Source organism: Pseudochaenichthys georgianus, chromosome 8 (genome assembly GCF_902827115.2).
Source record: "Pseudochaenichthys georgianus chromosome 8, fPseGeo1.2, whole genome shotgun sequence".
Taxonomy (NCBI): Eukaryota; Metazoa; Chordata; class Actinopteri; order Perciformes; family Channichthyidae; genus Pseudochaenichthys; species Pseudochaenichthys georgianus.
Genome location: NC_047510.2, coordinates 17,964,575 through 17,978,263, shown reverse-complemented (window position 1 = coordinate 17,978,263; position 13,689 = coordinate 17,964,575). Strand labels below are relative to the sequence as shown.

Here is a 13,689-nt window from a genome sequence, read left to right as displayed (position 1 = left end):
CGGGTCCTCGGCAGTAAGTCGGACCCATTTCCGGTGAGGGTTGGCCTCCGCCAGGGCTGCGCTTTGTCACCAATCCTGTTTGTAATATACATGGATCGGATTTCGAGGCGTAGTCGTGGGGAGGGGGTCTGCAGTTCGGTGGACTAAGGATTGCACCACTGCTTTTTGCAGATGATGTGGTTCTAATGGCTTCATCGGTCTGCGACCTTCAGCACTCACTGGATCGGTTCGCAACCGAGTGTGAAGCGGCTGGGATGAGGATCAGCACCTCCAAATCTGAGGCCATGGTTCTCAGCAGGAAACCGATGGACTGTCCACTCCAAGTAGGGAATGAGTCCTTACCCCAAGTGAAGGAGTTCAAGTATCTCGGGGTCTTGTTCTCGAGTGAGGGAACAATGGAGCGTGAGATGGGCCGGAGAATCGGAGCAGCGGGAGCGGTACTGCAGTCGCTTTACCGCACCGTTGTGACGAAAAGGGAGCTGAGCCAGAAGGCAAAGCTCTCTGTCTACCGGGCCATTTTCGTTCCTACCTTCACCTATGGTCATGAAAGATGGGTCATGACCGAAAGAACGAGATCGCGGATACAAGCGGCCGAGATGGGTTTCCTCCGCCGGGTGGCTGGTGTCTCCCTTAGGGATAAGGTGAGAAGTTCGGTCATCAGGGAGGGACTCGGAGTTGAGCCGCTCCTCCTTCGCGTCGAAAGAAGCCAGTTGAGGTGGTTCGGGCACCTAGTTAGGATGCCACCTGGGCGCCTCCCTAGGGAGGTGTTCCAGGCACGTCCAGCTGGGAAGAGACCAAGGGGTAGACCTAGGACCAGGTGGAGGGATTATATCTCTTCGCTGGCCTGGGAGCGCCTTGGGATCCCCCAGTCAGAGCTGGTTGATGTCGCCAGGGAAAAGAAAGTTTGGGGCTCTCTGCTGGAACTGCTGGAACTGCTACCCTCGCGACCCGACCACGGATAAGCGGGAGAAGATGGATGGATGGATCTATGGCACGTCTGTCCGTCCTGGGAGAGGGATCCCTCCTCTGTTGCTCTCCCTGAGGTTTCTCCCATTTTTCCCTTTAAACTGTGGGTTTTCTCTGGAAGTTTTTCCTTGTACGATGTGAGGGTCTAAGGACAGAGGGTGTCGTATTGTCATACTGATATTCTGTACACACTGTGAAGACCACTGAGACAAATGTAACATTTGTGATATTGGGCTATATAAATAAACATTGATTGATTGACAATAAGAAAGAAAAACTGTGAAGGAACATTGAACTAACCTCTGTACATCATTGATCGTGGAATTGTTGCAGTTAGTTTTGTCTATGAGAGAGTGGAAGCAAGAGTGCAAAAAAACAACCTCTGCGCGTCACTGACTTTTCAATCGTCATCTTTGTTTGACCGCCAATCCTGTCCGCATCAAGCTAACAACTTTCTCTTGCTTTTTTTTCAGACTCAAACTCTCACTGATGCACCCTGAGGCAGAAATATCTAAGTGCATACAGGGCAAGTTCAGACAAAGTCAGAGATAAAGAGAATGGTGGGAGGGTTGCAAGGATTTCGAGTGACTGACACTAAATGCCAGGAAGGAGGAATGCTTGCGACACCAGGCAGTGTTTGTGTGTTAATGGTAACGATAATCTGGTGGAAGATTTTCTGAAATCTACACTGAGTGCTGCTGTACGATGGGCATGGTTAAGAGAAACAGAAAAAATGCATATAGTGTGTGTGCTTGTGTAATCAGTCAATGGGTGCAAGTACATCAACACTCCCCTCTATTTGAGGGTATTGACAGTGTTAAATGTCTCCGTCCCTGAGTGAAGACTGCACTTTAGTCTGGCTCTATACAGAAGAGACCCGTTTTAGCGGCTTTGAGTTTGAAAAACCTCTTTTCATGATCCCCCTTCTCTTTCTGTATCTCCTCTCTGGTCCCTATCTCTCCCATCCCCGGACTCTTTCATGAGCAGTCTCTCAGGGGCAGGGTTGTAACGTAACTCTCCCCTCTTTTGTCTCCATTCTTTTCCTTATCCTTTCATCTTTTTAAACATTCAGGGGGAAAAGGGTTTGGTGAGATGGAAACCACTACTTGGTAAAGGAAAGAAAGAGATAGCATGTGAGAGAGGGGGATGCGAGAGGAGGGGGATGCAGAGTCTCCCCCTCTGCTCATCCCACAATTTATGGCTCTCCTTTTCAACAAGGCCATTCAAGGTGGGGAGGCTCTGTGGACGCGCTGTTCTCGCGGGTCAATAGCAATGAACCCTCGTCTGGTTTGTATGGGGACGACTTATCTGCTCAGAGGACCCGTTGAACTGTCTGTCGGCCTGCACGTCGTCCATAGACCTCCATTGTGTCTCCATAAGGCCTTTGCCGACTTTCCCCCAAAGACCTGTGAGTGGAGAGGGCAGCCAGTCACCGGCTCCTGTTTTTATCCTTTCAACTTTTACAGGAGTTCCAAAGCTGCCTCCATTCATCCAACATATACAGATAATGTGTTTATAACTTTAATTACACCAATTAATAGAAGTAGTTCACTGTAAACAAACATCAAAGCAAACTCAGCTAAAGTAAATAGATAGTATATGTATATATCCAATTAAAAAGAAGGAACATATGTATATTCTTGTACCAAGAGAACAAAACCATCTAATGAAATGTTTAAACGTAACAAACGTCAATACATATCGGTTTTGCAATACTATTAAAGATCTCCAGATTGGAAGCACACCAAAGAGTAATCACATATTTCTTTGCCAGAGGCGTCAATAAATAAATCCACTTTTTGAAAGAATAGTTTTTGGTTATCTTAAAATATCAATGTTGACATCTAAGTGAGAAACCACATAATCATAGGACTCTGATGTTGAAGGCAAATTCATTATACACAGTTTTAAAAAGTTTGCAGTATGTTAAAGGTAGGGTGGGTAATCATTTTGGAGAAACCGGCTCGAGTGCGCTAGAATTTGAAAATACACAACCGGAAAAAATCTGCCACTTCCTTACAGAGCCCCCCCTCCAACACACACAAACGCACACATGACCAATGAGGGCACGAGATAAGTTTGTGCACAGATGGAAGGCTGACAGGCAGGTAGGCCATCCAGTTATTTTAGCCGGGCCGGCTAAAAATCGTGCTTTTTACAGTACTACGGCTTCCACAGATGACATTTTTTTATGTATTCTTTGTCAAAGCACTTAAGATATTCATTGCTATCGGGATGTTAAGAGCATTCCATGGAATATAACAAAAAATGTATCTCAAGCCGGTTTCTCAAACGTACCTACCCCACCTTTAAGGTCATGAACATAATTCATAGAAGACCTAGCAGTGTTGTTTTACCTGTAGTTCCAAAAATAGTTTTTTCTTAGATGCAGTTTTTTAGAAGTAAATAAAAGAAAACAACAGCTGGTTCTGTGAAGGTGGTCGAGGCTGGGAAGAGGGGGCCCCATGTCCATCATTGCCTGTGGCCCCCAAATCAGCAAGATTACCCCTGTTAAAATGAATGCATGGATTAAGGATTTGCGCCTTTTTTTTTTTTTTTTTTAAATAGTGCCATATATTGTTTTACTTTGGTAACTATTATATATTTTGTGAGCTGTATAAAATACTTAATACAGCAAATTAAGTTATCAACATCCAAAGATCCTGTCAGAAAAACACTCACCTGCCAAAGAGCAAGGCACATACCCAAGAGAAGGATCTGGTGCAAGCAAACAGGAAGCAATAGTGGGTATTGTCCACAGTAGATGACCATTACATGTATGATCTGTATGTGTAATGTGTATTTGTAAAGCGCTTTGAGAGTCTTTGATAAAGCGCTATAATAAATATAAGGATTATTATTATTATTATTATTATTAATAAGAAAGCAGAGTCGGATAGCTGGTTCAGATTGAGCCAAATGTGATTATGTTGCAACCTGCATTTACAGAAGACAAGTTTTTCGATTTGGGCCATCCATCTTCACTACAGATTGTTTGTAATAATTTGCACTGTTTCCAACCTATGATGAACCCGCGTTAGGTGGATCTGTGCCAACACAACACTGCTAGTAATTCCTCAAATGCTTTTCTTGAGAACTATGGGGCGGGGATGAAAGTAAAAAAAGGCGGTGAACTAAAAACAGTCACGCACATGTGAAGTCTGAGTTAACTCACTCAATGTTTGGTTGTATGCATTTAATATAGCTAGCATAACATTTGACTTTTGGCTAATATTGGACACGTAACGCTTGATTATACTGTTTAATAATGTGCCTCCAAGAAGCGAGATTAAGTCACATTTGCTTTTGCATAAGTTACTCGTTGTAAAGTTGTAGATATGTTTTTAATATACTAACCTCCTGAGGAAAAACACTTCAGTTTGTCTTTGCGCTTCCCAGGAGAAACCGGAGTCATTATCCGTGTCAAGCTAGCAGCAGAGAAGAAGAAGTTGCGGCGGAAGTTGCTTTTTTATGTCTTCGGAATAAAAGCCTGATTACGAATCAAATGCTCCATTACAATACGGACATCTAAAAGTGGGTTTGACTTTGAAAGGGAAAACCGGAAGTTGTAATTCTAACTAAAGCTAGTTTAACCGTTTGTCCGACTTAACGCGTTTCAGGCGGAGTTCAGTTCATAAAAAACATTTCGCCAACTTATTCACCTCTTCACTTCTTCGTTCACATATTTGAACAGGGAAACCTCTTCCCTGGTCTACTCTTGAGGAATAACAACTCATGGAATATCTAAACTTTGTGGCACGTTTACATTTTTGACACTTTTCTGGGCTCATTAACTAGTCTTTTTCCCCTGCAGTGGAAGCGCTCCCAGGACCGGAGACTTTTCTGGTTTCTATCTTTACTTTTCTTATCTTGTTCCCGTCGGATTTCTGGGGCGCACATGCGATGTCACGGACTAATAAAGAAGAGAGACATGTACGTCTTTAGCTATGTGGTTTCCATACGACGGTGTTTGTTGAATTTATTATTTTAAACCAGTTGAGCAACTGGTGACTGAACTCTATAATCAATGTGGTGTCAGCTGGAAGGACGCGGGGTACGGATCTCACCTAAACGGTAAGTCTTTATTACACATTAGACCTCCATTAAACGTGTTTAAATACTACACACTGTGCACAATAACTCATTTGATGATTTGTATTTTTAAGGTGTTCAGTCACAACTAGATACTTAATGTTAGTAAATACAAATATATTTATTTAGGTCAGTTTATTTTGTAATGTTTTTTTACTTATTTATCCATGCATGCACACATAACTTGCTGGTTTTTTATTTGTATTTATTTAAATATTTTCAATGAAATGTAATGTCTTTCTTCTTTAATGCTCTTAGAACTATGTTCGTGTTATTCCTTGTACATGACTGATGCATTTTGAAGTGTCCCAATCCAATTTTATTTTTACTTTGCAGCTTTTAAGTTGTAGCTTGTTTCACATTTTGTTTTTGTTGGCAGGCAGGCAGTCTGTCAGGTGAGGTTATAACTATACAATGTCCCATCCCGATCTTCAGGTAGATCAAACACAGGTTATAATGAGAAACACACCTGATGTTGATGTATTAATTTAATATCTTCAAAATATTAGAGGCTACAAATCTGTGCTTTTTTTGGGGAACAAGTTCAATGGAAATAATTTTGTCATAATACTATTATATTTAGTTTTTATTCAATAACTCTATGATGGCAGGCAAGCACTTTGAAGATGAAGACATTTGGCATGCTATATTATTGCACTACTGCATAAAGATACCAAAGTAAAAGTGTCATCACAGTAGCAGCGTAGAATTACTCTGTAAAGAAAAGTCATGTTAACTTTCATATTACAAATGTATCAAAATAAAGTACCATTAGTAAAAAGTATGCAGAATAGCCGAATTCAGAATAAATTATTGATGAATTACTGCGTTCATCACTTTACTGTTTCAATTTATAAAGGTGGGACTTATTTATTACTTTATATACTTTATCTGTTGGGTAGCTTGTGAATTTCCCTTATGGGATCACTAAAGTTGTATCTTATTCTATAATATAACATCATAATGTGTTTGTCAAATATCTGAATCTTTAAAGTAACAAGTGATATTTGTAGTGGAAAAAAAGTACATTATTTCCCTCTAAAATTTAGTATATAGTAGCAAACAACAGAAAAACTCAAGTACAAGCACCTTAACATTGCACTGTAGTACAGTACTTGATTAAATGTACTTCACAACTGTGCATCAGTCTATTGTCATGTTTTTAAAGGAGAATGAAAGATTTACAGGGAGAGAGATGAGGCGGATTGGTGTTTCATATGGTCTCAGGTTAGAGTGGAGGAGGCTGGATCTTTGCAGGCTGAGCGTGGTATGAAACAATCACAGACCTGGAATTAATGGGCTGTTTGCACAGTGGGACAGCAAGACATTGTAAACGAGCACATGTGATGCCAAGGCTTTACTCTACCCTCACAGAGAGACACAGAGAGGGAGGGGAAACATTTACCTGCGTGTGTTTTTTCCACGTCCGACAGCCACTCCTGTTGTCACCGTTTCTGACAGTCACACTCAAGTGCATTTCAGACCGCTTAGTCAGACTGAAAGAATCTGCTGAAAATGTGCAAACTGTCCTCTAATCAGCCGGCCACCAAAGACATCTTCCACCCTGATGACTTCAAAGTAGGCAGGATTAGGTTAGGACGGGCCTGGTCCTAACATTAACACAGAGTGCATTAACTCTGTCAGACGGACGTGTCTGTCATTAGCCACGCATGAGGGGGGCATTACTTTGTTGACAGGCAAAAAGCACAGTAGCCACGACCAGGTGTGGGGCTGCTTTATGGCATCTGTTTCCCGGCGAGGGTCTCACAGCCAGACGCCCTCTGTAAACCCCGCTGATTCCTCCTTGACTCATGCTGTCACATAGATTAAGCCCCTGTGGTTTACACTGACAGCACTCATAACTGTAGACAGGCCAATTTGCCAGGTGCCACGTCTACTACAAAACACTTTCCTTTATTGCTTTTTTCTGCATCTCCTTGTTTGTCTTTCATGTTTTGGAGAGTTAAAACTAGGTGGTTCTATTCAAATGTTACTTGGTATGTCTGTAAACTTAAAGACCAAACAGTACAGTCAATATAAAGAAGACAATATAAAGATTGTTAGTTGCATCACTACTAATATCATAACACCCTTGTGTATACGAAATCGTGATGCTTTACAATAAGTCAAAACAAGAATAACATCATAAATATACTTAATAGTGGTGCAGAGGGAGGGAAACACTGCATGTTTAAAGTCTCGTCAAAAAGCAAAGTGGAATAGATCCATCTCAAGCTGTCACTTAAAAATGTCCTCTGAGGTCATCTCCCTGATATTCTTATGGGAATGTTACAGTATGGCATGGTTTTCAAGAACAAGTTTCTTCTGACGGACACCGACTGATCTGCATGAACATAAAGCCACATAGGAGAGAAGAAACAGGCCGTTTTCTTAATACACAGTGATAATCAATGCTAAATAATTCAGGGGGCCACTGAGGCTCCTGAAGGTGTCACAGAAAATAGTTGAGTCTGTTTAGTTTGATTATTCATGGAGCCTTGCTTGGTGATGTCGTTGCTCTGTCTGCTTGTCTAGGCCCTGCTCCTGTGGTTTCAGGGTATTCTGCCTGTGCTCATTTGGAAGATGTTCAGGCTACGGAGATTAGGATTAACATAAGTGTGCAGTGTTGAGTGGGGTTTTATTTACTAAGTGAGGTTTTTTGATTTAGAGAGGCTGGGATTTCTGTGTGTGAGTGTGTGTTCGTCTGGGAGGGATTCAGAGTGCTTGCGTCTGATCCAGAGGGCGGGAGAACGTCGTGGACCCCGTCTAGCCTTGCAGGGAGTGCAAATGATGCGTGTCATTGTAGCAAATGGAGCATGGTGATAAAGTGCTGCTGCTGCTGCTGTTTCATAAAGGAACCACTTTAGAGGCTGTGCCGGCCTTCTGTGTGGAAGGGAAAACCATGAGGAAGCATATAGCTGTCCTGCAACAGAAGACAGACTCACGCGTTAACTGTAGGCCTGTCACAATCATTATGTCATTGATTTATCGTGCACAATTATATGGACACGACCTCAATATTTTTTCCCATAACAGCGTATATCTAGAAAAACGTTATTGTCCAGCCGAGGCAGGAAAATCGTCTTTGGTATCATGATTATCCAAGCAAATATAAACCCAAAACGATGTACATTAACAGAACAATATCTCTCATCTGTAAATGTACACAGGGTAAAACATCCCATAAGTCAGAAAATGTATCGGTCTTGTTCAACAGATTTTGCATTCATATGGTTTACCAGCCTCGAGTCTTATATTAAAGTTAGCTGTAATTGTATCGATCGATAGATGGACATGACCTGGATCATTTTTGCTCGCCTCAATATCAACGTTTGTGTTTAAATTGGTATTTATTTACTAAGACATAGCGGTGTGGAGAAAATCTAATATCACAATATATTTGATCAATCCCCTATTGTGACCATATTGTACGGTTTGACTTTTGGTGCTCTCACAACATTGTTACGCATTCAGATTGTGTTTCAATAATCCTCAGTAATGTGGAAATAATGACTAAATTGGTCACTGGCCAGTTAGACCAGACATCATTTGACTGTAATGCAGCGTGAACACCAAGAAAAGACACATTTGATTAACCTTACAATTTCCAAAATCTAAATATAACCATTTCATTCACAATATCAATAATAATTTGTATATTACGACTATTGTTGACATAAGAATGCCATAAACATTTCAGCCAACATTATGCTACCATAAACAGCAGGGTTTTCTAAACATTCCTACGTTTTACAAATGTATTTCTCATAAAAATGAAAATAATATCGCTCATATCGATCAGGTTATGTGTATTTATTTACACTGTTGCCAATGAAGTTGGAATACAATGTGTTGTACCTCTCCTCATGAAATAATTGTGACAATGGGATTTATTCTTAATAGATAAAGAGTATATCTTCTCAAAACTTTATTGATCATCATTTCCAAAGAGATCACAGTGAAAATTAAATGGGAATAAAAAGAGGAATGTGTATGAAAACAAAAGTATTCCAACTTTATAAGCAACAGTGTGTGTACATATAAGCTATGGGTGTATGTATGTGTATATATATGTATATCATTTTTATTTTATTCCATGGGGATTGTGCAAAAAAGCATTTGGATCTTTTTGAAGATTGACAATGAAGTTGACTTTGAATAGATTCTAGGACAATATAGCATCCAACAAATGTCATTTCTGTGACAGTAAGTTTGAATATATCTTCTGTTTACCTTTGCTGCATGACTTCCAAGTTTAAGGGGTGTGTTCACAGCTTACTGTTCAAAGTAAGTGAGTATTTGGCAGGCCTGGTGCGGGGATCGGTAGCCAGAGAAAACAGGAAGCTAATGGCACTTTGATGGTATTTATCGTCAGCATGACGAGCAGGCACTTTGAGCACCGTGGAGACTGCATGAATGATGTGTCGACCAAACCTTGTTGCTCCTCGGCGGCTGCATTGTGTCCGGGGTGTGGCCCTGCTGAATGCATGTCCTGTCACTCAAGAGGCTTTACCTTTATCACCTACGCACATGTTCGTGCACACTCACTGTTGCTCTAAGATATATCTATTCATTTCAGTCACTCAAAAGCAAACAAACAAACAGTAGCGATACCCACTCACGCTTCACGCTTGTTTTTTGTTGCCTTTACATGTTTTCCTTCTCTCTCTTCTGCCCGAGGACACGGTGAAGGAGCCTCGCCAGTAAAGCTGCATCTCTGACATTCTGATCATTCTTCCTATTTTAACTCTTTCCAAGTGACCTCTTCCCTGCTTTTAAACAAACAACTAAACTGACGCTCACCTCGTCGGAGTGTGTACATGCCTCAGACGTGTGAATGAAATATGTTCTCAGTTAGTCACAGGTGAACCTCACTTTAAAGTACACATGAGTCCCCTTTACCTGACTTATGATTCACGTTTCGTGTGTGTGTGTGTGTGTGTGTGTGTGTGTGTGTGTGTGTGTGTGTGTGTGTGTGTGTGTGTGTGTGTGTGTGTGTGTGTGTGTGTGTGTGTGTGTTGTAAATAACACACATTTGATAAAGTGTCATTCATTTTTTATTTAATTGCAAAGCTTTAGATTCTTAATATATTTGATTGTGTAAACTGTTTGTATTAAAAATAATGTGGTGTAATATAAATATTCTTGTTAGTTAATAACTACAGTAGGGCTGCAACTTATAATTATTTTTCATTATCAGTTCAGCTGCTAATTATTTAATTTTTAAACCAATTATTTGTTTGGTTTATGGAAAGTCAGATAACATTGAAAAGTACCCAAGGCGACTATTGAGATTGAATTATGAGACTGCACATGTTCACATTTGAGAAGCTGGAAGTTTAAAACGTTTTAAGTTTCGGACCGTGTTTTTGAGACTGTACATGTTGATTACTGTCGCATGACTCCAGCTCTAAGAGGATATATTACAAACATTCTGCAGTTTATATTGTTTACTTTACCAAATCAACTACGAATGTTTTTTGATAATAAGCTGCACATGGTTTGAAAAATGCAGCTTAAGGACAACAGTGATGATTGCACATCAATGTTGGTAAACTCTTTCAATCGAATGCAGCAGATGTATTAAATCATGTTTGAGAACCATCTTTTCAAAGGAAAACTATCATCCCCACAGCCCGGGTATGAAGCCTAAGAATACCTTAGGTTTACCTCAGCAGTACTGGGATGCTTTGGGTCTAATTTGTGTGTTTTCGTCAGAAGAATATCTGAGGTAAACCATGTTAAAGAGATTCCAAGATTCTTGGTTCCTAGGAAAAGCTTCAACAAAAAGAAAGGAAAGCCCCATGTCTTCAAAAGTTGAAAGGGGATTGTCTGGTTGTTGTCTCGGGTCACATAGGTCTTTAAAATCCATTTCCTTTGGCCCGAAAGTTTCTGTCTTACATACCATGTTGTCAGCGTCTCAGTTTGAAGGTCAGACTCTACAGGGTTCAGGCTAACTTCATCTTCCCACATGATGAAGCAGAGGGCGACCTTGCTGTATTTGGTCCTATTTTTTCCACGAGTTCTGCCAAGATTTTAAAGCCATACCTCAGCGGTTAAAGCACCAGGGTCATAAAGCAGTGGGCTGCCTGTAAAATCTCCCATTTTACATCCTAATTGAGGTACTTAAGCTGACTGTATATGCCACAGTTGGTATTGTATAAAATAACATTGTCTCTCTCTTTCTATCTCTCTCTCCTGTCTATCAACTCTGTGTTTTAGCTGATACGTCTTGGGAGTGATGCACTGGCTTCCCCTGGTTGCCATGGTGATTGCCTCGGCCCTGCCCTTTCCTCATAACCCCATGTCCAGGATTGCCGCCGCAACGAAAAACAACCGTCATGACCAGGCTTCTCGCCTCGCCGCTCCCCCTGTGGACTACAACTTCCATGAAAATGTGTCACAAACGGACTACGACATGGCTGCTGCTCTAAGCCAACATACCAACAGACAAAACCTCCAAAACCGTAGGGATTATGTGAAATCCTCTGCAGATGAAGAGACTTCCACGTTCAAAGTGGAGCATCAAGAAACCTACGTATCGATTAGCAACTCAGGCAGCGATCACAAAAGCAGTGTGGATGTTCCCAAAGAAGGAGGACCACTCAGGACTGAGGATAACTCTCTACCAAAGGACTACAAAGCTGATGGCAGCAACAGCAGGCAGGACTCCTCCAGGTTTGTGGACAAGACTGACAATATTCAGGACTCTACAGAACGGTTGTCGCTGGTTACTACAGCAGAAACCCATAAGGCCGTCAGTCCTGCTGCTAATCTACAGGATCAAAGAGGACCAGAACCAACTGTTCCCTCGGAGCAGCCGAGAGATGCACCTACAATCAGTACAGGAGGCTTGAACCTGGACGCAGAGCTGGGTCTGGGGATGGACAATATCTTAGATGGAGACGGGATGTTTCTGGACGCACACCCGCGAGTCCTGTTCTCCCCCTCCATGTCGCCTCCAGAACACCCCCCTCTCCTGCTCATGTTGGAGACCGGCCTGCTAGAGGAGGACAGGGACAGAGAAGAGCAGGAGGACGTGGATGGACACATCGAGGGTCATGGGGACCGGGCGATTGACAGGAGCACCCCTCCGAGTTGGGCAGATTCTTCCAGAGTTACCGAGGTTGACCGTTCTGTTAAAAGGGATAAACGCTCACACTCAATGGACAGAAGGCGAGGAGAAAAATCTGTGTGCGAAGCAGAGAGTGTTTGGGTTAATGACAAGAAAACTGCCATCGACACCCATGGTCGTTTAGTCTCCGTCTTGCAGGAGATCCAGACCCAGACTGGACCACTCAAACAGTACTTCTACGAGACCCGTTGTCGCGAGGAAGAGCAGTCTAGCAACAACGGCAGGTCGAATGCCGGCGTGGCACCAGTGTCAGTCAATACGGGCGAAGCCAGGCACGGCTGCTTTGGCGTGGATAGAAAAGCGTGGGTCAGTGAGTGCAAAGTCAAGCAGTCGTTCGTCAGAGCGCTCACCAAAGATGCTAACAACAGAATCGGATGGAGGTGGATCCGCATTGACTCGTCTTGCGTCTGTGTGCTGCTGGCCAGAGTCACGGAGGTTCCCAGGATTAAGAGGAGGAAGGGGAGAGGCTGAGAGTGGGGGGGGGTAAAAAGTGACACAAGGCAGAGTAGCTGTGAGACATCCTTTTGGGTTCATTTCCCTTAACATGATGGATTTCTCCTTCCCTCCACCACAATTTCACAAGACTTTTCAAAAAAACAAGAAGACCTCAATACTAGACCTTAGGGAAATGTTTCCTATATATATATAGAGAGAGATTTTACTTTAAAAAGTACTGTTTTTGTACGATTTTTATCTTTCATAATCTAAGTTATTTTTGATTAGTATGTAAGCATGTGTATGTCTTTGATATTAATATATTCCTTTATATTTGTGTACACTATGACACCAGTATACCTTTATATATGAAGCTATGTATATCTGTGTGTATTTATAGAAAAACTTCTTGGAGTGGTAGTCTCTCCAGTGTCTGATGATAATTCCAGCCTCTGGGCCGCCCGGGTAGAGAGAGAGGAGCGCCACCTACTGAGGCTCCATTTTACTGCTCCCATATGGATTACCATGATTGTGATACAGAAACAGCCTCTGCAAACTTAAGCATGGTTTTATACAATGTTTTATGGCAGGAAACATCTCGGTGTGGAACTTGTTCAATGTGGTACATGAATGTAAAACCATGTGGTTTGTGAATGATCTGACACCAGGACAAGCTCATTTTAACATCTGCTGGTTTGTTCAGCTTGCCTGCCAAATGTGGTAATAAAGGATCTTTGTACTCAGCCGTTTATTGTCCAACAATGTAACTGATATGCAGATTTGAATTCTCAAAGCACTCTGGCACAAAATATCAAAAGATATTGAGTAATAAATGTCAGTTATTTTACTGTTGTTATCTGACAATACCAGGCAGCTTTACAAATGACAGTAAAAGTATTCTGAGCTGTCACTCGTGGCAAAGTAGCAAATCCATAATTTAGCTCCATTACACGTAAAAGTAATGTATATTTAGTCTGCAAATTCTAATGATTAGTCTTTATTAAACAAGGGCAATGCATAAAAAAACACACATCTCATAAAGAGATGAAACTATTTGTCGG

The 13,689-nt window shown here is 41.7% G+C and overlaps 2 protein-coding genes across 2 annotated transcripts in view; one reads left to right on the top strand and one right to left on the bottom strand.

Annotated features, from left to right (window-relative positions):
* slc1a9 (solute carrier family 1 member 9) overlaps nucleotides 1-3,418 on the bottom strand; it is a 29,992-nt gene extending 26,574 nt beyond the window's left edge. Inside the window, exon 1 of the mRNA XM_034088858.2 lies at nucleotides 3,324-3,418. The gene's annotated coding sequence lies outside the window, so the exon portion shown is untranslated. The remainder of the gene's footprint in view (nucleotides 1-3,323) is intronic.
* Nucleotides 3,419-4,594: 1,176 nt separating this feature from the next.
* On the top strand, nucleotides 4,595-13,353 carry LOC117451452 (uncharacterized). Its single transcript, XM_034089763.2, has 2 exons — nucleotides 4,595-5,040; nucleotides 11,281-13,353. The coding sequence occupies exon 2, from the start codon at nucleotides 11,300-11,302 to the stop codon at nucleotides 12,662-12,664; it is 1,365 nt and encodes a 454-aa protein (XP_033945654.2). The 5' UTR covers nucleotides 4,595-5,040; nucleotides 11,281-11,299; the 3' UTR covers nucleotides 12,665-13,353.
* Nucleotides 13,354-13,689: the final 336 nt, after the last annotated feature.